General features: G+C 58.6%; 1 protein-coding gene across 36 annotated transcripts in view; it reads left to right on the forward strand.

Annotated features, from left to right (window-relative positions):
* The window catches only part of CAMTA1 (calmodulin binding transcription activator 1), an 814,199-nt gene that overhangs the window by 562,397 nt on the left and 228,017 nt on the right, over positions 1-23,785 (forward strand). For 30 of the 36 annotated variants that reach the window (XM_082685260.1, XM_082685287.1, XM_082685261.1 and 27 more), the window contains one exon: positions 16,962-17,033. The exons of the other annotated variants lie outside the window; for them this stretch is intronic. In XM_082685260.1, the coding sequence (XP_082541386.1) occupies positions 16,962-17,033 (72 nt within the window). The remainder of the gene's footprint in view (positions 1-16,961; positions 17,034-23,785) is intronic. 36 annotated transcript variants of the gene reach the window in all.

A 23,785-nucleotide genomic window follows, 5' to 3' on the forward strand; every position in this document is an offset into this window, starting at 1 on the left:
GCTGGAGGGACCGAGGCTTGGCAGTGCCACCTGTCAGGAGCCCCACTGGGGTGGGTCTGGGCCTTGACTCGAGCAGACATCCGGCAGGCAAGGAGGGTCACGGATGGAGCTCCTGGCTCCTGCGGGAGGCCGCCGACGCCCAGCCCCACCTCGGACAGACAGACAGATGGGCCTTCCTTCCCTCGGTCGGGTGGACGATCACAAGAGCCCCTTTCAGCTCCAAACACTTTCCAATTCAATGCGTCTTCCACCCACCCGCCCACCTTGCTGTCGGCAAGAGTTAAGTTTTAATGAGAAAAGAATTTCTCTCTGGAATATTGAGTATAATTAAAATTCTGCCGTGAAAAAAAAAAAAAAAGAAAAGAAAAAAGCCCAGCAAACATGGAGCGAGCACTAGAGGAAGTGAAAATGTTAAAGCGCAAACCCCGTTTTCCTCTCCCGACGACATGGATTATTAAGTCAGGTTTGAGAAAGTTCCTATTAAATATTTAAATATTGCATTAAATATTCATCATCTCAAAAATTGCTTCCTAACCGATCCTTAGGTAAATATAACAATATTTGATCACAAAAGCTGCACAGGCTGACAGGCTCCGAGAGGGTGAGAATCTGTCTGTGGCTCGGTTCCCATGGGGCACAGGGAATCCCGCTCACGGGAGCAGTCCGGGAGGGCAGGATGGAGGCCAGGGGAAGTGACACGCAGGCTGCAGGGCTGCAGAGGGGCCGCTGGGGGCTGAGCCTGCGTGGGGGGTGTCTCTCCTCCAGGGATGTGTCTCCCCCAAGAAGCACCTCTAGCAGGACCCTCTGTGGGGCCAGCGCCCGCTGCAGACCTCAAGGTCCCGCCCGAAGCTGCATGAGGGGTGTCTCCCAGACTGTGCCTGTGGCCCCACCAGTCCTCGCCCTTGTGTGGGCTCGAGGCTCCGTAGAGAACTCCGCTCTCAAGAAAGGCAGTCCGCACTGGCTGTGTGTGGAGGGAGGGGGACGCCTGGCCCGGCGGAGTGTGGGGCCAGTTTTGCATGGACGTCTGTGCGGAACAGCGAGGCCAGGTGGGGGCTGCGGAGCCCAGGACGCGAGGGGCCACACGGCTGGCTCCCTGTTCCCTGTGGCCCCTCCCCCGAAGACCTCAGACCTGGCGGCCTCCGGTCCTCTCCCTGCCCTGTTCTGGACTTCTCTCAGCAGGGCCCCACCTCAAGGCCACAGAGGCCCTGCCGCAGGCCAGCCACGCCAAGGCGGCCATCCTCCTCCTCCCGGCCTTCATCCCCACCCTCATAACCCTCCGGGATATTTTACGCACACAAATGGAGAAGAGTTCCAAGGTAGAGAAGCAAAACATGTCCCATAATGGCCAGTGACCTATTGTGAATAGTGATCCTGCCACGGCCTGTCTGGGCACCTTGGGTGGGAGGCCACAGGGGTGGGCCAGAGGCTCAGGGCAGCCACCGAAAGCCACTATGGAGTGGGAAGGGTGGCTGGCTGACACATTTTTTAGGGAAGACGGTAGAAGCCGACCCCGGGCGTGTGGGGCGTGCTGTGGACAAGTCACAGAGCTGATGAGGTATTGGGATGCTGGCCTGGCCCCCTTCCTCAGGGTGGGCCCGGGGTTTCCTAACCTGAAACGGTACTCAGTGAGGGGAGGGGTGCCGGGACACCCCAGCATTTTCTGAGATGAGGTTCCTGACTCTCATCTCATCCCGTGGCTGAGCACCTCTTGTAGGAGAGACTGAGCACCTCTGGTAGGAACCAACAGGGATGTGGCCAGAGTGCCCCAAGGACAGGCGGAGCCACTGCCCAGCTCTGTGGCCCTGAACCCACCGTCATGTCCACGGCCCGAGGGTCTGCTCCCAGAAGACAGGCCCAAGTCAATGCTGTTTCTTCTCTCAAAGCTGCTCCCTGGTGAGAAGGGCCTTAGCTTGGCGGTAAAATGGAACAGCGGGTCTGGGTTCTAGTTCTGACCCTGCGGTCACACACCTTAAGGCCCATTGTCCCACATGAGGAGACAAGAGTCTCCAGTCCAGAGCAGATGCGGCCTGCTCAGGGCCAAGGGCATCGGCTTCAAGGTCACCATCCAGCTGGCCCCAGGTCGGAATTCCTGTGGAACTTGGAGGAGTCTTGGCCTCTGTAAGGCTAGGGGTGCTCTTCCTCCGAGGGGGAGTGCTAATTCCTACCCTGAAGGGTCGTTACGGGGACAGACGGAGGATGTGTGCCCTGTAGCCAGCATGCCGGGACTCATGGGCCAGACACACGCAAAAGTCCAGGGAAAGGCCCCGGGTAGCCGAGCTCCAGGGGGTTTCTGTTAATCAGCCGCAGCAGGAGGGAAAGCAGAGACCCTCGAGGTCTCAGCCCACCTCCAGTGTGAAGGGGTGAGGAGGGGAGGGAAGGCGCTGTGGCGCTCGCTGGCCTTGTAAACGGCACAGATGCAGAACTGGAGACAGGTGGGATTGAATTATCCGCAGGTGCCCGGGGCTGCAAGCCCGCCACTTCCCCGCTCTGCCTGCAAGATTCAACACCGCCCCTCGCAGGTTAGCAGCATATTGGATTCCAACGAGTCATATTTTAACGCTGCCGAATAGTTGCAGGCGACAGAAAACCTGTTTCTTTCCCATTTTATACATCCAGGAAATTTGTACCACATGCAGCCTGCATGTCATTACACACTTTAAAATATTGCATTCTTTCTTTCCGGGACCTGCAGATCCATCACAAGGCAGATAAAACGCAGGGCTGTGGACGAGAGAGCCCTCCAACGGGGCCCAGGGAAGCAGCTCAGTGCAGGGGGCCTGCTGCTCCCCATCAGGAATCCCGCCCCCTGCCTGCATCCCCGGGAGGCTCACGTCCCCGAGGCTGCCGGACAATCTGTTATTTCCCCAGGGAGGCTGGGGACCGCTTGCTTGCTCGGGAAAAGCAGGTGTAATTACAGAGGCCCAGGCCCGGCAATGCTTTAATGGATGTAGGGTCCGCTGCTCGACCTAAGTACACATGTGAACCCCGAGACCACCCTCCACCCTGCCTCTCACTGTGCTTAGGCTTCCAGTCCAGGGAGACCCGGTCTCCCACCGGCCCTGGTAAAGTGCGGAACCAGCTTCCGCTCCAGTGAAGAGCCAGTTGCGTTCCCGATCGCCCCCGCAGAGCACACCTCTCAGAACCTCTAAGGGGTGGGTCTTGGAAAGAGGGTGTCCAGGGCTCAGATCTCAGCAGGCAGAGCAGCTGCCATTGCCTAGATGGCCAGAGTGGCTCAGCCCCTGGGCCCCGCCATCATGGGACCTCCTCTCCCCTCCCCCTCCCCGGGACATCAGCTGACACCCTCTGAGCCTGGAAGCCTCCGCTGGCTTGCTCCGCCAAAGGGGATCCGCTCTGCAGATCTAGAGACGGGTAGGCTCCATCCCTATTGGAAACTCAGGCTTTGTCTCTCCTGAGCAACCTTTCCTCCGGTCCTCGGCCTAACCAGCTTTTCCAGAACATTCAGTGCCAGGACTGGGGAGATGTAGAGGAACGTGGGGCCAAAACACCTTGCAGGAATCTGCCCCATGACAGGCGCTCGGCAAGTGTATGTCAGCGGAGAAGGTGGGGTGCAGACAGGCCTCAGTGTCCTGGGTCCTTACGAGTTCCCGAAGCCGAGTCAGGGTCTGTAGGGACTAGGTGCAGTCGGGTCCCTGACCCTTGTTTGCACCTGGGCCACAGGTTTGCTTTGTTTTTTAATTGAGGTGAAGTTCACATAACACAAAATTAACCCATTTAAAGTGAACACTTCCGCAGAATCTAGAACATTCACAAGGCTGTGCAACTGTCACCTCTATCTCGTTCCAAAGCGCTTCTGTCCCCCACAGGGAGAACCCCCTTCTCTCCCTGCCCCTGCTAAGCTGCTTTCTGGCTGTTTGCGTTTGCCTACTCTGAGGCTTTCCCTCCACTCAGTCTTTTCAGGGTTTCCTGCACGCCGTGGGTGCGCCGGCGCTGCGTTCTTTCTTGGGGCCGAGCAACGTTCTATCTTGTGGCTTTGCCCATTTTGTTTACCCACCGCAGAGGATGGCCCCGCGGGCTGCTTGGTCTTTGTGAAGAGCTGGGCGGTGAGCGCGGGTGCGCCTGCGGGTCTGCGTGGCTGCTTGGAGTTCTCTGGCAGTCGCTAGGTCATAGGGTAATTCTGTGTTGAACCTTTGGAGGGATGCGCCACTGCTTCTCTACAAGGGTCAGAAGAGATTTGCGAATAGCCTCCCTGCCTCCAGGAAACAAAGGGTCCACACCATTCAGGGGACTAAAGCGGGTGGGGGGGGGCACTGCATGTGTCGGAGAGCAAGGAGGGTGAGTGGGAGCTCGCACTCCAGCCTGGGGGCAGCGTCTCTGATGGAGAAGGGGTGTCCCCACTGTGGGGTGGGGACACCATCCTCCCGTTCCAAGAGGAGCGTGTACCTGGGGAACCTGAGGAAGACCTCCTGTGCTCCAGTCACAGAAAACATGCTGTCACCTAACCCTTACTCAATCGAACAAACCTGCAAGACCTGGGTGGTCAGAGCCCCCCCCTCTACTAAGGACATTGATCAAGGAGAACTAACACCCCCCCAACCCTACCCCTAGGCCTTCCCAGTCCTCTGCGCACTCTAAGAAATGCTTGTGAGCATCCCGTGCCCACACCCTACTGCCAGGCGTGAATCAGGAAGGTCAGGGAGCGGCCTAGGGCCCCCCGACTCTGCCCTTCTCCAGCGTGCCCGGGACGACAGAAGCCTCTGTCTGAGGGCCCCGGGGCCCCTCCAGGACATTCCCTCCTCCCCCTGGTCTCCCACGAGGGCCGGCGTTCCTCATCAGCCTGTGTTCAAAGGAAGGAGGGCTCCCGTCCAAGGTCGTGGAGCCCTCCTCCTGGGACACCACAGGTACCGCCTTGTGTGGCCCACACTATTCAAGGCTCACCCCGTCAGTATCATTAGTGTTATTATTTCCGTTCTACAGATGAGGAAATCGAAGCTCAGGGCACAAAGTGACTGAGGTTCTGAGTGGCTGCCGAGTGCCCCCAGGGCCTCGGGGGTGCCGCATGTGCTCAGGCACTTGGAGGCACCGAGAACGGGGCCTGGTGAGGGTAGGCCCTCCACAGTGTTCCCAGCACATTCGTTTTTCGGAGAAGGGTCATGGCTCAGGACTTCCTGAGGGACCCTAAGCATTGGGTTCAGACCCTGCTCAGTACCGCCCTTGGGTTCCCAGGACAAGCAGACTTGCCACCCATCCTGGCGCCTCCCTTGAGCTGGAACAGGCCTGTTGGCGTAATCCCATTTGGCTGTGTCTCTGACACAGGCCCCGGAATGATCACGGGAGGCCAGGGGTGCGCCCTTCCCCCGAGGGCTCTTCCCTGATGCCCCCTCTCTTTTCAGTGATGTTTTTGTGAACTTGAGAAAAAATCGGGAAAAGGCTGATTCCCTCTGTCCAGCCCATTAATTCTGCATGCTCAGGCCCAAATTAACCTTGGCAAGGCTTCGAGAGGAGAGAGTAATTCTAACCTTAAAAATCTGCTGATTAAAGCTGGTTTCAGGAATTCGATTCTACTTAATGTCCTGGCACGGAGCCCAGCCTCCCATTAGCATGACCACAGACTCGGGCCCTGGCATTTCCCTCCAGCTCCTTAATAAACAAAACCCCATTGCCTGGTTGAAGCAAGAATCCCTTTCCCGGACTCCCCTGTCGCCCGTAGCCATGTGTTGCCCAGCGCCACGGGCACCAGGATGGTGTGTGCCCGTGGAGGGGTGTGAGTCACCGGGGACTGGGACTGGGACCATGGAATGGGGTCAGGAGTCAGGAGAGGGAACAGCTACCTGGAACGGACGCTGAAAACCCCCACGCCGAAGGACACAGCCGCTGGCCCCTTATAGAGGCTCAGCGTCCCCCATGAGCAATCACTTCGGCTACAACCGGCAAAGCCACATTAAGATGGGTCAGCCTCAGCGGGCCATCCGGCAAGGGGAACACTAGACCGAGAGTTGCTTGTGGGAGTCCATCTTCCTCACCAGAGTCCTCAGGACAGGGGTGCCCGGTACGCAGCAGGGGGGCCCACAGCTGTTAGTGGAAGAGGGGAGGGTGGGAGGCCGCCGCCGCCACACAGCACTTTCTAGAGGGTTCCGGCCGCTGGCAGGGCACCAGGAAAGAGGGCTCAGCAATATGCTTTGACGAGAGAAAGGAAATTCCACGCTATTTATTTATTATTTATGCCCGGTACTTTTAGGAAGTGTTCGAAATAGAAACAGCCCAGATATATAGAGATATATATGGAAATGGGCTCAAAGAACAAGAACGTGAGTGCGGGAGGGAGCTGAGTCAGAGCACGTGCGCGTGAACCTAGAGAGACGAGGCCGAGAGGCAGAGTAGGGGAGGGAGAGAGGGTCGTGTCCCCTCCGGCAGTCCTTGGTGGCCTGTGGGGGACCAGGTGCCAGGAGGGGTGTCTGAGACACGGGAACGCTCCAGGAGGGCTGGGACCCACAGCTGGTTGGTGAGGGCAGGGGACGGACAGGAGCCCTCACCCACCTGGCTGAGGGTCCCAAGGGCGGCCAGGTGCCTGGGCTGGTCCCCTAAGCCCCTCTGCTTGGCCACGGAGTCCAAAGCAGAGCCCTCAGGCCCGCCAGGAGGACCCCAGAGCGGAGCCTCCCACCCCCCTCCTGTGCTGGAGAGCTGTGGCTCAGATCACCTCCTTCCCTAAATCTTAATTTATCTCATTATCAATTTTTAGCTCTTACTCCATTTTATACCCACTAATTTATTAATCCTGGAACCCCCCAAAAACAGTAAAGTTGAAGCTCCAGGGCTTTTATTTATATCTTTAAACATGATTTTTATGCCTTTTTATCTAAAAATTCATTTAATCTTTATTGCCCCTCTCACTCATGGCGCAGCTAGGCAGAGGCAGCCCTGTTGAGATGTGCTGTCCCAAGGACGCTCAGCCTGTCCCTGGCGGAGGCACCCTGGTGAGCAGAGGCGGGGGCGGGGCACGGGGGTGCCAGCACCCATCGGGCCGTGTTGCTCTGCTCTGATTCTCGGAAGAGGCTGGTGCAGAGGGGGCTTCTCAGAATTCACGCTGTCCCCTCACCCCTCCTGCTCATTTTCCCCTTCAGGTCCCTTTACCAGAGACCTAAAGGGCCCGTGGGCTACAAAGATGATCTAGAATTTTCTGTGGAGATGTTGGGAGCCTCCCTTCCCATCATCCACCCATAGCACGTCCGAGAATTTCGCTCTACTCCTCACCCAGACCCAGGGGCTCTGAGGTCTGGGGAGGGAGACAGTGGCTCCTCCTCCCACCCCCAGCCCCCCCAACTGGAGGGTCTCTTTGGCTCTCTCTCCTTGCCCAGTGTGCTGCTGCCCCTGCATGCCCCTCCACTGAGCTCCTGCTGATGCCGGTGCCCAGGGGCACTCCCGTCCCCAGGGTCTGGGGGTCCACAGAGCTGCCTGCAAGACGATGGGGCGGGGTCCACACATGCCCCAAGCCTGCCAAGCACTGCCCCATTCTGGCCCCCTCTTTCGCACACCGCCTGTCTTGGGGACAGGGCAGGAAGCCACCAGCCTTACAAAATTTGCTGCCCCATCCCTTTCTGTCTGCCCCTTGATTCCTCCAGCTCTGGGGATCCGAGCTCGGCAGCCAAACTAGGCCACCTGGTCCCCTGGCCATGCACCAAAACTTCGGCTCGTGAGATGGGGGTGAAATCCCAGGGTTCAGATTCGAACTCTAACACGTCCGTATGACCTTGGGTGAGGAGTTGGTATCTCCGACCCCCAGCTCCCAGGTCTACAGAGAGGGCACATCCCAGCCTCTTCCAGAGTAATGGAGAGGCCTCTGGACTCTTCCCCTCCCCCAGGTCACCTATAGCACGAAGCATAGGAGACTCTCTCTGAGTCGGCAGAAAGACCGATTTAATGTCCCCAGAGAGTCAGCTGCCAGGATCCCATGCCTGGAGGTAGCCAGTCTCAGGGAGGAAGAGTTCATCGCGACCTTGGAGAATGAATCTTTGGAAGACTGCCTACCTCTGCCCAGAGGGCCCCCCTTACCAGAGAAGGTACAGGGCTAAGGGGTTTTCTCCAAGGAAGGGTCTGGTCCCACTGGGCGACCTAAGCATGACCATGACTGGCACCTGCCTGTGTGACTCACCGGCACCCAGGTCGGGGGGCCCCGCCAGCCCCTTTGCTTCCTGGCTTCAGTCCTTGGCGGTGGTGGGGCCGTGGCCACACTGGGAGAGGCCGCTGTTGCCTATCTTAGGAGAGAGGCCAGGATGGAGATGGGGTCAATGATGATCTAATATTCCAGATTTCTCCTGTCACCCAACCCGGAGGCCAAACCAGACTGCAATCCATTTAGCTCAAACTAATTTTAAAAGCAATTCACTATTTAACAAGTTCTGAGGCCCAGTGCTTTTGCAGGCAGCATGCGAATTGAATCATTTGGCCTAATCTTAGATTAATACAAACCAAAACCTTCAGTGAGGACCATCCTGGGAGCAGCCTGGGCTTTCACCCCTTTGTCTTTGACGCAGGCAGGCCCAGCAGAAGGCCTGACCCTCAGCCATGGGCATGGACGCCTGAGAGAACTGCCAGGGCCTGGCCTGCCGGGTAGGGTCAGGCAAGCAGAGGGCAGAGTCCCCCTCTGCCTCTTCCCAGCCACGTGACCTTGGATAAACTGCTAGCCTGCCCAGCCTTGGCCTTCCCCAGGTGTCTCCCTGTGGGACAACATAGAGCTAGAGACGAGGGACAGGAGAGTGTCCATGTCACTACCACCACCAAACCCTCTCCCCGCAAGTGCCTTCACAAGAGACCTTCTAGTGCCTTCTGGGATCTGCTCCAGCTTTCAGGGCACCAGGAGAGCTGCAGACTGCGTACCTTGCAGTAACTGCTGCTGGTCTGGTGAGATCTGGAAGGTACCAGAGGGTTTTCCCTTCACCTGCTCCTTGGAGAGCACCTGCTCCTCCCAGGATGTCCAAGATTTGGCGGCAAAGAAACTGTGTTTACCCCTCCTGAGAGCCCTACAGCTCTGCCTGCCTCAGGGGCCTTCCTGCTCCCTTGAGAGTCCCAGGGCCGCCGGCTCACAGCCCAGGCAGGCAAGACACTTCGGTGCCTCTGGAGTCCCACTGGCAGGATGGGACTCTGACTAGCCACCCAGCTGCAGGGAGAGAAAAGAAAGTACCAGGAAGACACGCAGCAACGAGAGACAGAGGCAGAGGGAGGGAGGGAGAGCCGATGGGGTCAGATCCCAAGTTCTCATCCTGCCTCTGCACTTGTGCCTCGAATTTTCAAAGCTCCGCAGTCCTTCCAGGAAACCTGCTTCGACAGGCAGAGTCTGGGCCAGTGCAGCAGGGCAGAGCCGTGAGAGTCACAGGGCCTGAGCTTCCGCACAAGGCCATCTGCCGACCGCTCATCACGGGTCCTGCGGGGGAGACGGCAGAACAGCCTGCGGTTGGCCGACTCGGCCACCCATCCCCCTGCTTCTCTTGTCCACTGCCCCGGCCTTCTCCCCCGGGATCCCCCAGCTACTGCGACTCACCCTTTCCGATTCATCACAAATGTCACCTCCTCTTCGGGGACCTGGCGGACCGTCCGCGCGAGACATCCTCTTCCCTCCCCCACCCCCGGCCTCCGGCACACTCGCTCCTGGGGCACCTTGTGCTTAGCATCAGGCCCATTTTGATCTGTTTTTGTTGGTTTGCTTGTCCCTCTCTCCATAGGGGAGACTAAGGGACCGTGGAGGCCCTGGGCTCAGGACAGGCCCAGGGTCAACAGCGGGAACCTGTTTACGGGAAATTCCAACTCCCCGCCCTTCTCTTACAGCTGAGACAAGGCCCAGCCTGGCCCCGGGTGCCCTTCTTGGAGGGCCTGGCTGTCACTCCATCCGCCCGGGCACGGCCTCCCTCCTGCCCCAGCCGGAATATCCTGAACAAATGGCCGCTCGCGCCTTCGTCACTTCAGAGCAGGATTAAATCGTCATCTTCTGGGTGGATTCCCCCCTCCCTTCTCTCCTCTCTTTGTCTTCTGTCTCCTTCATACCGTGACACGTTTTCAAAACTCTTCATCTCTGTCATGTGAACATCAGATTCAAGTGTGTGAGATAAACCAGGCACCTGAAAATCTATTTTCACTCTGACGGTCGTTGTGCAGACCGTCCCCTCCCCAGTGGGAGGGAGGTGGGGCCAGGCCACTGGGGGAGCCCAGGGGCTGCCGACACAGGCCTAACCCAGCTCTGGGGATTCGACACAGGCCTAACCCAGCTCTGGGGATTCTAAGTGTCTGTGTGCCATAAACACCCCAGTCTGAGGACAGAGCAGGTATTGCATCTGCATTCAAGAAGGCTCTCGGTGGGGGAGAGTCAGGGAGTAAGCTTTTCTGTGGTGGCTCGGGGACCCTGGGAGGCACTTGCAGATGGGTTCAAGCTGGCCTGGGGCGAATGGCAGGTACCCACCTGCAGACATTCCAACCCCCCAAAGTGGAGCCAACGTCCAAAAGTCCCAACCCCCATGCACCATCTTTCCCCAAACCCTGGTCCCCCTAGATCCCAGCCACTGGGGTCTTAGGCTCCAAGACGTCTCAGCACTGGATCTCCACGCTTGTTCTCTGGAGCTGCAGGGTCGAGCGGAGCTCTCTGTGATGACGGAACATTCCATACCATCCCACGTGGTAGCTGCTAACCACGTGTGGCCGTTGAGCCCTTGAAGTAAGGCTAGTGGCTGAGGAGGTGAAGTTTCAACGTTATTTCCTTCTACTGAATTCAGATTTGAATTTGAATTTGAACAGTCACACAAGGCTCGTGGCTGTCGTGTGGGGTACCGCCGCTCTAGAGGGGTCTGGCGAGCAAAGCTGGGGACCCGTGGAGTAGGATGCTGGGCTCACACTTCCCCAGAGAGGGAGGTCAACAGCAAACCTTGGCTTTGGGGTTTCCCTGCCTCTTGTGGGAGGAGGTCCAGAAACAGAATGAAATGTTTGCTCTAGGGAAGAAATTCCACTGGCAGCCAAGGCCGCAGAGCTGTGCTGCTCCTCTGAGAGACAGGGCCGACGCACCTGTAGGTCCCCAATACTGAGCTTTCAGCTTTCCGGACCTTATCTCACTGAACTCTGCTTAGTTAATAAGAAGGTGCCTGGCAGGCACAGGAAGCCATGTTTTCTTTCACTGGGGGGTCTTCCACCAGAGCCAAGAAGTGCTCTGGTCCAAGCCCCGTGCCAGAGAGTCGACTAATCTCCTATGAGGCATTTAGGGTGATACACCAACGTACTGAGGCCCAGAAAACAAGCAACAACAGCTGAGTCCAGTTTTAGAAACACCCAAGTTCTGTGAAAGCTGCCGTGGACAGTGGAGGGAGACGGGACTGGCCTGTACTCTCCTGGGTCGTGTGGCTTTGGTACGTGCGCAGACTCTTCCTTTCCATCTAGGTCTCTGCTGCCCCATCCGTGCCCTGAGTGCGTGGACTCAGTTTATTGAGCACCTGCTGTGTGGAAATCACTGTGTGGAATTTTGCAAAAGACAATGCAGTTCCCGTTCCTCCCAGTCTGGCGGGGGCGGGGGGCAAGAGTTAGCAAACTGGGGCCCACAGGCCAGAGGTGGCCCACCACCTATTTTCGTATTGCTCGAGCTAAGAACAGTTTTTACATTTTATAATGGTTGGAGGGGAATTAAAATGAAGAATAACATTCATGACATGTGAAATCACGCACAATTCAAATTACAATATCCGTGATTAAGGTTTTGTGGGGTTGGGGTTAGGGTTAGGGTTATATAATAACCTATAAAGGCTGGACTGAGCAGCTGTAACAGCGACCGTCTGACTCACGGGCCAAGAATATCTTCTCTTTGGCCCTTTACGGAAAGTGCCAGCTCTGTGATATAGGGGACAGGCCCGCGGACAACAGTCGTGGTGTGTATCACACTTGGGGCAGAATCCACACCTCATGGCTGCCCAGGACCCTGGGAGTCCTTTTCCTGGGACGCCTTCCACGGGCCTGGTCAGGAGGGGCTTCCTGGGGGAGGGAGAACCTACAGGCACTCAGGCCGGGAGGGGCGGGCACAGGCAGTGGGACGGCGGGAGGGGAGTGAGCGAATGAGAGGCGCGAGGTCAGGCTGAGGACGGTGCATCCATGTTCTGGAGCCTCAGCAGAGAGTGGAGGGGACCACAGAGGCTTGAGCTTTTCCTGGAGGAGGGGAGGAGGGGGAGGCAGGAGTAGAATCAGCTGGTCACACAAAGCCACTGAGAGCTGGACAGAAAGGAGAGGCGTCCCACAGTGTCCCAGTGCCCCGACCACCAAAGCTTTGCTCAGCACCCAGAGGTGCTCCCCTCTTTCACCGACTGAGGCCATTGGGTGTTGAGGCCTGTCGTACTGTCTGGCATGTAGGGGGGCTCCCAGCACCTGAGTGCATTGGGGTGAAATCCATTGGAGAAGATTGGCAGCCAGTGTGCCCTTTATAGGAAGCGTGTATTTTGAATTAAAGGGAGCTCCTGTTTCCTATTGGTGTCCCTGTAAATTCATCTTTCCTTTTTATTTAAGAAAGGGAAAAAAGCCCCATAGTGTCAGAAAAGCAATTTTGAGTATTTAAGAGAAAAATTCCTCCCTGCTCAGCTGTCACATTCAAGGGAAGCTGTCAGACCTTAATTCCGCAAATATAACGAATTTGAAAGTTGTTTCCAGCTAGGGGTGAAGTTCTCTTGAGTTTCCTATAAATAGCTAGTTGCTTTCTCTCTTTCTCTCGCTGCAAGCACACATAAACAAGGGGCTCCCAGCACGCTTTCCTGCACAGCCCCCCAACTCCTGTGCACACACACCTCACGCTGACACACACACGCACATGCACGCGCGCACACACACACACACACACACACACACACACACACACACAGCTGTAGCCACCTGCTCTGGGAAGTGATTCTCCCTCCAACCCCGTCATGGCCCCCAAACGGAAAACTCAACCCACAGAGGCCCAAGGGGAGCCCCAGGCCTGATCAAAAAGCACCAAGAATTTGTCAAACACAGATCAGTACAGACCAACTTGATTGCTTTTCTGATTAGTAGGAGGGGAAGGAGTGGGTTTGAAGGGCTGCCTCGTGAAACCGTGTGCAGTTAGTCCCCAGGGGGTTTGGGGAGGACATTGTCGTGGACGAAGAGCTGCAGAGCGAGGACACGGGCACAGAGGGACCTGGCGGGAGAGTTTGGGATCCGGGCTGTGGGGCCGGCTGGGGAGGTGCGCCGTCAACGGAAGTGGGGAGGGCCAGGGTGTGGGGGCCCAGGGCGAGCCAGGCCAGTCATGAGCTGAGTACCGTCAAGTTCACGCCCGCTCCGTGTACCTGAAGGCTTGGCTCTGTGCTGGAGCAGCCAGCCTGGACGGACACCCCCTCCCGGGCTTCTCTGTTGCCTCCCAACACCGTCCCTTTCCCAGATTGTTGCTTCCAACCCCGCCCGAGCACCAGACCTCTGCACCTTACTCTACCCCGCGTCTCCACTTGGGGATCTTAGGAGCTCCTCAACCTCACCAAGTGGAAATGTGAAATCAGCCTGTCCCCCACCAGGCTGCTGCTCCCCTGGGGTCTCCTGTCTTGGGCATGGGACCACTTGTCCCCCGCCCTCACACACACACACACACACACACACACACACCTGTCCGTGCAGCCAGGAGGCTGGGCAGATGCCCTTACACCCAGCAAGTGTGGTCACCCCTCCACACCTGTCCTGCTGCCACTGCCATCCAGGGCCAGTGGGTCTCTGGGCTCACAGGGCTCGTCCCGGGCCCTCACCTTCTGCCACTCTGTCTCCAGGCCACGCTGTGCCGCACTGAGTTGACGAAATGCAGATCCATTCCTGATTCCCAGAACAAAGTCAAGCTCCTTGTTGTGGCCCCCATGGCTGTTGTGACCGGACCTGACCTCCCGGACCTGGACCGCCCTCATGCCCCGCCTTGCCTGTTCTACTCTAATCCCTCCCAATGTCCTCAACCCAGCATCTGTCTCTCCTGCTGTCCCCAGCTGCTTTTCCTGCTGCTGGACTGTCACTCCTTCCCCATCTCTTCCCTCAGCCAACTGTGCTCATCTTGAAGCTCCCAGCCCCTTGGCCCCCTCTCCCACTGCCCCTGCGATGCTCCCGGCATCCACTCGGGCATCAGCCCTTGACCCCCACAGCCACCCACGAGACAGGAGGAGGAAGGTGCCCTTTTCACAGCCTAGAAGGACAAGGACCCTCCCTCCCAGCAGGTCCCCACCCCAGGTAGGACCTGTTTCTCCAGAAGCCCCTCTTTGCTGACTCCAGCTCACCAAGGTGGGTTACTGGAAGTTTCCTTCCCCACAAGGACTGTCAACCAGGCCCTCGACATGACTCAGAGTTCCCTGAAACTGAAGCTTAGCCCTGTAAGCACTAAATTTGGAGGCATTTTCCAGGATGTTTTTCTAGCATGTGGTTTAAAGACCTGGGCCTTTGGAATACCGCAAGCAAAAATGCAATATTTACTGACTTTGGGTCCTTTCCTGTACTTTCCTGTGGAGACCAGCAGGACAGTTGTTGGCCATCTTCATTCAGGGGGCCAGGGGCTCCCTGCCTCCGGGAGCTCCCAGTCCTGGAAGTACAGCTAGGCAGGGAGCCAGGGGAGACCCGGCGTCATGGGGAGCTCATGCAGAGCTTAGCGACATGGGGAGGGGGTCAGTGCTGTTGGGCTCCTGAGTCCTTGGGGCTCTCTGGGGGCTTTTCCTCCCTCCCTGGATGCTATTTGACATGGTTCGCTCTCTCTCAGGGGTCTGCTTTCCTGTCCCCAGCCTTCCTAGATCGTGCTTCTCATCTGTGGAGACCAGAGACATCAGATCACCAGGGTGGTTAGAGTCCTATCTAAAAATAGAGTAGCTGGGTTCTGAGTGAGGCCCCGCGCGTTCCTCTGATTAAAATGCAGGAGCCTTGTTGCAGAAATGGCGATGTTTCCTTTTACCATCATCCTGCTTATTGGCTGGTACTGGGCAGTTCTGGACAGGGGGGGCTGCCCCTGGGTGCTGGGGTGGCTCAGGGGAGAGCGGGCGCGCGCTGTCTCCTTCCTGCGGGCTCTCAGGAGGAGCACGAAGTAGGGTGGGTCCTCATGTGTGGTTCAAAGACACTACAGCCCAGCCCAGGCAGATCAGCAGTGACGGGGGGTGGACGGGGTTGCCCATCAACCACGTTCTTTTCAAGTTCAAGAAAAGACAGTGGAAAGAGAGGGAGACAGGTGGGGGGGGGGTGTGCAAACCCTCAAAAGGAATGAACAGTGGGAAAAAGCAGATGTGTAGCCTTTTATTTCAAAGAAACAGGAGAGAGTTCTTCTCTCAACAATTCATGTCTCTCTCCATTTGGCTCATTCTGTGAGTCAGAGTAATGAAACTGCCCATGAGGACATGCAAATCCCAAAGGAAACGAGCTGATTACAGTTGCAGGTGAGCTGCTCCTTTGTGGCAAACAAGTGCTCACAGGAAACGTCCAAACAGAGGTCTCCTTCGGCAAGGAGGACTGAGTTATCAGAAATAAAAGTGAAAATGCAGTGGATTAAAAACCAGAAAAGTCAGGAAAGAATATTGGCTTCTTAATAATAAATACACTTTGTGGGCAAGAATTGCAAGAGAATCGTTTAAATTAATTTCCGCTTTGTTTGGTTGGTTTATACGGGGTTTAGTCCCAGCTGACAGCAATCTGTAAAAGTTCTAACATATTGGAAATCTGATTTCCTTACAGCCAGAATCCCATAGTCCAAACTGATTTCTCTTTCAACTCTGCTAATCAGACAGGCAGGGCTCAAACGGACTCCTAGTAGAACCAGATCGCACTCAGTCTTTTGGGGGGTGTTTTAAATACAGAGCTGCTGGCTGGTCCTCCCTGTAGCACCGGTGCTGGGGGGCAGGGGTGGTGCTGTGCTGAGGTTCAAATGAGCACTGACAGGTCAAGCGGAGACCTCGCTCATCCTGGGCCTGCGAAGGCTCCAGGGCCCTGCCTTCACTTTCTACCCCACCGATTCGGGAATCTGTGCTTTGGGAAGCCAGGGAAACTGCAGGAGATGGCAAGACAGTGTTCTGGTTTGGAATTCGAGGCCACAAAAGAAAAGGCATCATCCTGTTCCCCTGAGACTCTCAGAGCTGGGTTTTCAGAGGCACCTGAAGGGCTGTTCTCACCGGTCCCCCTTTCCTGCCTCTACCTTCAGGCTGGTCCCCACAGTGTCCAGTGCTGTGTGCACCATACACCGGGAAGCTCCACGCAGCCAGGTCCAAGTGTCGCGTCCCACTGCCTCCCCCCTCCCCCGACGCACACACCCTCCTGATTCTCCAAAACCATCTGCCAAAGATGCAGTTTAACCTTACAACAAACAGAAATGTGAATGAACAAACTAATTAAAAGCCAGCAAGTGGGGTGTGCACAAGGGGCCCCTTGGCCTCCCGAGGGCAGTCCTAGAAGCGTTGCCCCCCACCCGTCCCCCATCAGCTTCAGAGGTCCCGCCAGTCAGGGTTGCCTGGCACGACGCCCTTGACCAGGGAAGGTCTAGAGTGTGGCCTGCGTGTGTGCGTGCGTGCGTGGGTGCGTGCGTGGGTGCATGCGTACGTGCGTGGGTGCGTGGGTGCATGCGTGCGTGGGTGCGTGCGTGTTTGGATCAATTCCAGATAGGTTCATTCTCTCCCCACACACCGAGGGGTCTTAACCTAGGCTCTGTGAATGAACTCCAAGGGTAACTCCAAGCCCCTAAAATCATAGACAAAATGCATACGTATGTGCGTTGTCCTGGTGCCCGGGGTGTTCTGGGTCCTTCCATGCCTCTAAGGGCCCCCAAAAGGGAAAGCACCCCGGCCGTCCATCGGTGTTGGCCCGCGAGTGCTTTTGAGATACAGACCCTGTCCTGGCCCCGGAACAGAGTTGCCCACCCTCAGCCTCCCTGGGTGCCGGCAGCGTCCGTGGCCCTTTCTCGTTCCTTCTCTGTTGCGCCGTCTCTCTCCCTTCCTTCCCTCTTTCCAACTGAATTCTCGTTTTTCCTCTCTCCCTAGTGCTTGTACGGCTGCTATGTCCATTCCTCCATCATCCCCACCTTCCACCGGAGGTGCTACTGGCTCCTTCAGGTAGGTGGCTGGGACTGGGTTCTTCTTCCGTCTCCGGTGCCGGGGAATGTCTGTGGAGGGAGCTGCGCGGGCGTGGGGCTCCTGCGTGGGGCTCCTGCGTGCGGCGGCCTGGGGCCGGGGCGTCCCGGCCAGCTCTCCTCGGGGTGTCGGCGTGGGGTGCGGAGGCCAGGTGTGTGGCCAGCCCGGTGCGCCGTCAGGTGCCAGGACGGGGAGAAGCCTCGTGGGGGGGGGCAGTCTTTCCTGCCCCAGGAGATCAAAGCCCCACCAGGAGCTAACGGGGTGTCCTCTTGATGAGGACAGAAAGGAGGCCGAGCCCTCTGCCCCTGACAGCAAAATGCCTGTGGGCTGAGAGCTGCATGTCCGTTTCTTCGTGCGGGTCAGTCAGTCGTTGGCACTTGCGGAAGATCGGCTCTGGAGGCACGCTAGCGCCAGTCGGGTTGATCGGAATGGCTGTTGGGAGAGGAGGAGCCCGTGGCTCGGCAGGGAGGAGTCCGGGCAGTGATTTGTGATGTGTGCCCTGCAGTGGGACGGAGAAGGGGCTGGAGGAGCCCCCCTCGGGCTGCCTGGCTGCCAGCTCCGTGTCCGTGGTGCTCGCACACAGCGTGGCTGAGTGGTCATCGGTGGGCATCCTGCTGAGGAGAGGTGCTGAGGGATCCTTCAGTCGGGCTGGACCTGGGTCCTCTGCAAAGCTTGTCCTCTGATCCGCAGCGGCTCTCTGCGGGCCCCAGCCGCCGGGGGCCAGGCCCGGGCGCCCCAGTTTCTTCCTCCTGCCTCTCCCCAGGCTTTGCTGCCTCTGACCTTGCCTGCTATGATTCCACTTTGTGCACCCACATCGGTTCAAGGGCCCCCGGGCTGGAGGATCTCCCTGGCTTGGCGGTGCGGTTGGGAGGGGTCTGGCAGAGAGTAAACAGCCCCCAGTGTCACGACGTGCATTCAGGGAGCAGGGATGTGTGATGGGCCTCGGTCCCAGGGAAGGTGGCCTGGAAGGTATCTGCGGGGCCCAGAGCCATCTCGGTGTGGACACAGAGGCTCAGCCCAGCCCCTGCCTCCAAGCCCTTGCCCATCTCCCTCAGTTCCAGAAATAATTGTCTGTGGTTCAGCAAGTTCATTAGCGGATGACGCCTGAGATTGTCCGAGGATGTGCTGATTTGCAAAGACACGGCTTCCCTGACATCTTGCCCCGCTGTCAGTTTCTGGGGTTTGTCTCCCCGGGAGGCCAGCCTAGAAGGACCAGTTTCCTGATCACGTTCTTGTGAAAGGGCCCCCCACATGGTCATGGGATGATACTTCTCGTCTTGTCAACACAAGACCTGGCTGCGGGGGTAGTGTGTGGGGCTCCCACCTTGCACGCAGGGATCCGGTGAAGTGGGAGCCTGTCCTTGTGTCCCGGGGGTCACACTCTGGTCGCCGAAAAATATTTTCACCCTGAGCAGCCTGCAGCCCAGTCCTCTCCTTCCTGGGCTTCCCAAGGCCCCAGGGCCCAGTTTGGCTGTTTTTCTTTATGGTTCCTGTCCCATCGAAACACCTCGTGGGCACACATTCCTGAGTCTGATTCCCGGCCTGCCCACTGCCCTTTTGCAGCAGTGCCCCAGCCGGCTTCCTGCCAGCCAGCTTTCCCTGCAGCCTCGCTCTCTGCTCTTCCGGGGCGTGCTCTGTCCTCCAGGCCTGCCCTCCCACACCCACACCTCCGCCTGTCTCCTCCGATCCCATCACGGCCTGTGGCTTTCTAATCCCACTAAATTTACTTTCCTCAAATCAGACACCGGCGGGTTGCCGTAGGGTGTGCTCATTACCCCTCGAAGCGGGATTCCACTCACTCCGATTCGGCTCCTCTTGCCTGGTTTCTGGGGCCAGGAGAGAACTGGGGGGCCCCGGGGTGGGGTGCAGGTTGGCAGCTGTCCCAGCCCTCCCCTCCCCCATGCTTTGGTCCTGGCCACCGTATGCTAGAGACACACCGGGGGTAATTCTCGTCCCTCTGGGTCTGTTACTTCCCCTTCTCCCCAAAGGAAGTATCACAGGAACTGGTCGCTTAAGGGCAGACCTGGGCCCCTTTATTTTCTCTTCCCAGCCCCAGGGAGTTGTCAGTCCAGAGCATCGCCCCCGTTTCTGTGAGCAGGTGACAGGAGGGGCACACACAGGGGTGAGGGCTCCTGCCCCCCAGCCCAGGCTGGGCAGTAGCAGGTTGAGGAGCAAAGGCCAAAGCAATTAGCGGGGTGCCCATCCCCCATGCGCCGGACAGCCGCTGCGGCAGCAGGCGCCGCTCAGAGGAATTTGTTCCAGTGCTAATGACAACACCAGGATAATGACAGTGTGACCAGGTTAATTTCTCTGATATTAAACAGGAAAGAAGCCACGAGACTCTGGCCCAGATGGAAATCGGCCCAGGTTTCCCTCTGACACCAATTACCAGGAAAAGGGATTGGGCGCAGCGGGGGATGAGGGGGTCGGGACAGGGGCTGAGGCAGGAGCTCAGGAAGCAGGCCGCACCCAGCCTGTCCCCGGGCTCCCGGGAAGCCAGCCTGGTCCCCTGAAGCCACCAGCTGCTGGCCACGTCCCTCAAGGCAAGAGGGTTCTGAGGGGTTAGGGGACAAGGGGAGCCCTCCTGAGAGGGAGCAGGGAGAGGGAGGAGGGCGTCTGGGTAAAGGAGAGTTTGTTCATGGGGCAGTCCCACTGCCACACCCACTGCCCTGCCAACCCAGCAGCCAGCACAGCCTCTGGGATCCCAAACGGATACCGTTTGTCCCTGGGCCGTTTAACGCGCAGGGCCCTCTGACCGCGCAGACCTGGTTTTCCTCTGCCGCCCAACCGTGAGGTCCCTGACGGAGGGATCTGCACCCCTCGTCTCTCCATAGCCCAGCACAGAGCCTCAGCAGGCAGAGAGGGGCCGGCCGCCCCAGGACCAGGTGTGAGAGAGCCTATGACCTGGGGCAGGAGGTCAGCAGAGGATCGGGGACAGGCGGGGGACAGGAGCCGACACATCACTGAAAAGTTTTGGAGTGACCCAGTTTTCCAGGGAGAGAGCTACCCTGCCGCTCTCCAGCTGGTGAATATTTTATGAAGATGTGAGCAGCGAGTCGAGTGAGGAGGCAGAGGGGAGGGGAGTGAAGCCCCACGGTTCGTGAGGTCATTGTCATGACCCGTGTGCGCCACACAGAGTCATCTGCCCAGCTGGCTCGGGGCCTTTGGGAGATTTGCCCTGGGACTTGTCCCCGGGCTCCCGGGAAGCCAGCCTGGTCCCCTGAAGCCCCGGCTGCTGGCCAGGATACCTGCCTCCTTTGTCACATCATGTCTCCCCAGCCTCGCGTGTCACAGCTGCCAGGACCCCTTGGCTTCCCTGAGCTCAGCCGCTGCATTGCCTAGAGAGACATGGAGGCCCAGAGAGGGCAGGGCCAGACCTAGGACCGCCCCGCTGGTCAGCTCTGGAGCTGGCTGGGGTCAGGCCCCCCGATCCTTTGCCTCTGCCTCCAGTGGCCTAAACTCAGTTACCCCTGTAGTTGCGTGGCCCTGGGCCTGGCTGGGGGCCGGAGGATGGGTGGCCACTCTGGCCAGGGGGCCACTCCTGGGGTGAGCCGGGCAGCAGGCTCTCGGTCTCCATCCCTGCCGCCTGCAGACTCTCCTGTTTGTTTGGGATCTTCTCACACTCAGGGAAGGGCCTTCCTGCCGCCTCCTGCATCCCCTTCTCGGGCCCCCACTTTCCATCCATTAGGGCAGTTCCGCCTGTCCACAACCGAAGGAGAACAGCCCCTTTCAGGCTAGACTTTGCAGCAGATTCTGTATGGCTCGTGTGGAAACTATTTCTGCTTCTAATGAGTGTTTTTCTTTGTGCCCTTGTCCTCTAAAATGCTTAATGAATGTTTTCTGTGCTCGAGTGGCACAAGGGGTGTGTCCCTGCGTGTCTGCTGCCACCATTCGGGGGGCTGTTGGGCTGCCCAGACCAGCGCACTGGGGTGTGGGTAGCAAGAAGCTCCTTCTCGGCCCACCCTGGCTGCAGGCACAGAGGCCTGTGGGCTCACAAGCACCGCCATGCAAGCACAGGGACCCGGGAGCTTTGGGGGCTCCGGAATAGGGGGTCCCTAAATCACTGGAGAAGGACGGGTGTCTGGGTTCCAAGGAGGAGCTGAGGTCTTGCTCTGCCCTGACGACCTGAGCATCTGAAGCTGTGAACACACGGGCGCCGAGTCCTGGCCGGACAGCGCATGGGATCCTTACCGTAGACCCAGTGTCAGCCGGGAGACCAGGCTGTCCGGAGTCCCATAGTCACTGAGTCGACAGAGGACACCCCTTGCCGCCCTCTCTGTCTCCCAGGGCCCCAGCGGCAAGCTTTCCTATAGGAGTGGCTACAGACGGCCGGCTTTGGGCACCCAGCCCCAGGTCTCAGGAGAGAGGAGGCAGCTCAGGGCCCACATTCTCTGCTTCCTGCCTTGCCTTGAGCTCGGCCAGCCCTGCCCCTCCCCGTCGTGGCAGGTGCCGGGATGCCGTGTGCTCTGAGTGCCATGCCACGGGGGCCCACGTGGAGCCAGCCCAGAGGGGTACACATGTGGGCCACCAGCTCCCGGGGAGCTAGCTCCTGGCGGCTCTGGCCCCACTAGAACCCCCAGCCCAGGAGCGAGGGAGGCCTCAGTCACAGCACTCTGTCTTCTAGGGGAGGAGACCCCCATTCCTGCTTGGGCAGAGCCTCAGGCTCTCCTCACAAGTGCTGTGAGAACCCGTTTCCCCACCTGCTTGGTAAGGCCCGCAGGCCGTGCTGAAGCCCGAAATCCCTTGGTCGGGTTCGGGGTCCAGAGATGGCCTTGCCTCCGCAGGGCAGCGCCCCTCCAGCCTGGAGGAGGGGGCTGAAAGGGCAGCCGGAGGTGAGAGGCAGGAGCCAGCAGCCTCCCCAGGCTGACCCCGGGCTCTGCAGCTTCTCAGACTGGGCCCCGGAGAAACACACTTGCTCCGGTGCTGGGGACAGTCCCAGGGAGCAGCTCTGGGTCCGCTTCTCCTCCAGACACAGGCCTCTACCCCATCGACCCCAGCATGTCTGCAGGGCCCCTGCCTGCCTCGGCCCTCAGCCTCCTCACTCAGAGCAAGATCTGTGGGACCCCGAAGGGCGTGCCCTGAGACCAGGCATCCCCAGCCAGCAGGGGAGAGGACAGGGGGGCAAACAGGCCTTCTCACCCAGCACCCGGACTGCCACACCCCTGTGGGTGTGAAGTGTGTCCCCACACATGTCTATTTCTCTCCAACACATGCTCCCTGTGCTGCCTCTGCCTCCCCAGGAAGGGTCCTCAGAGCTCACTGCTGCCCCCGAAGAGTCCACATGGGGGCACGGTTGGGTCCGGGGGAGGCATCCTGCAGGGTCACGGAACATTTGCTCCTGTCCCCAGCGCGTCGCCCATCTTGGCACCCCCACATGGCATGGAGTGGTAGAATGAGAGCCACTGGCCCTCTGTTTGGGATGGTGTTTATTTTAACCCCTTGAAATAGTGGAGTTGGGTCCCCTAGGGAAGCCGCTGGTAGCCTTGTGCCTCTGCACAGGTCACCAATCTCTCTGCGTCTCCTTTTCCCCCTCAGTGTACGGGGACAGTTAGTGTCACTGCACAGGGCTGGCACTGAGAAATAGGAGAGGTACAGCCTGCTGCGTGGGCACACAGAGACGGCTTCTGGCACACGGCAGGGGCCCAACAGGGAACAGCTCCGGGTGGGACCTGTGAGCCGGGATCCTGACACCCCCGAGAAAGCTGTGTGCAGGGGCTGGAGCCAGGGCCCCCCCAGCACGTGAGCCGCTCAGGACCCGTTGACCAGGGGTGTCTCCTCCTGCGAGCCACCCTCCCCTGCAGCAGGACACAGAAAGAGACACATTCCAGAATTGGTGGCCGAGTTGTCACTGTAAATGTCCCTTGCCCCCACCCCAAAGGACTTGAAATCTCTCTGGGGAATGATCAACTCTTTCTGTAACTTGTGACCCACGTGCCCTCCTACCTGACTCCCACTCACTCCTTCTGGAAGCGCGGCCCCACCGAGGACCGTGTGCTGCAAGTGAGCCGGTCGCAGAGGAGACCAGAAGCCCCGAGCAGGCACCTGCAGGAGCATAGCCACACTCAGCCCTCAGTCCTCAGGCTCGTCCTGGTGGTGGGGACATCTCCACCAGTCCTACCAGAGTAGGACTCCACCAGCAGGCCATCCCCACGGGTCAGGTGACAGTCCAGCAAAAGAGATCTGCCCGCCTCCCCCCTCGCCTCCCCCCTCCCTCCCTCCCCCCTCCTTTCTTTCCTGCCCTCCCTTTCTTTCATCTTGTTTTCTGATGAAAGATATTATAGCTTCATAAAAAATACTCAAGGCTTCTTGCTCAGGAAGGCTTTCTGTGTCACTGGGGCGGGATCGAAGTGGCAGGGACGTGGAGCGTCGCAGAGTGTGCTCTGCACGTGGTCCCAGGAACGTGTCGCGCGGTACTCGGACTGCGATTCCGTGGGGCTTGCCGGGACGTGTGGCTTTGATGGGGCTTAGAGCAGCAGGAGGCATTGTCACCAGCCTGGCCGGCCGTCCCCGTGGGGGCAATTTCACCACATGCTTCAGGGAAGAGAAACGAGTTGGTACCTGAGCCCCAGGCCTGGCGCTGCGGGAGGCAGGAGCCCCCTGCCCAGGGGAGACAGTGGGGAAGTACAGGAAGGTGGTGGCGCAGGGAACAGAGCAATACCCCATCTTCTGAGTGACCCAGGTTCCTTCTCGGGGGTGGGGCACAGCAGTCGCTTCCCCAGCAAGCAGGGAAGGCC

This window comes from Mustela nivalis, assembly GCF_964662115.1.
Source record: "Mustela nivalis genome assembly, chromosome: 10".
NCBI lineage: Eukaryota > Metazoa > Chordata > Mammalia > Carnivora > Mustelidae > Mustela > Mustela nivalis.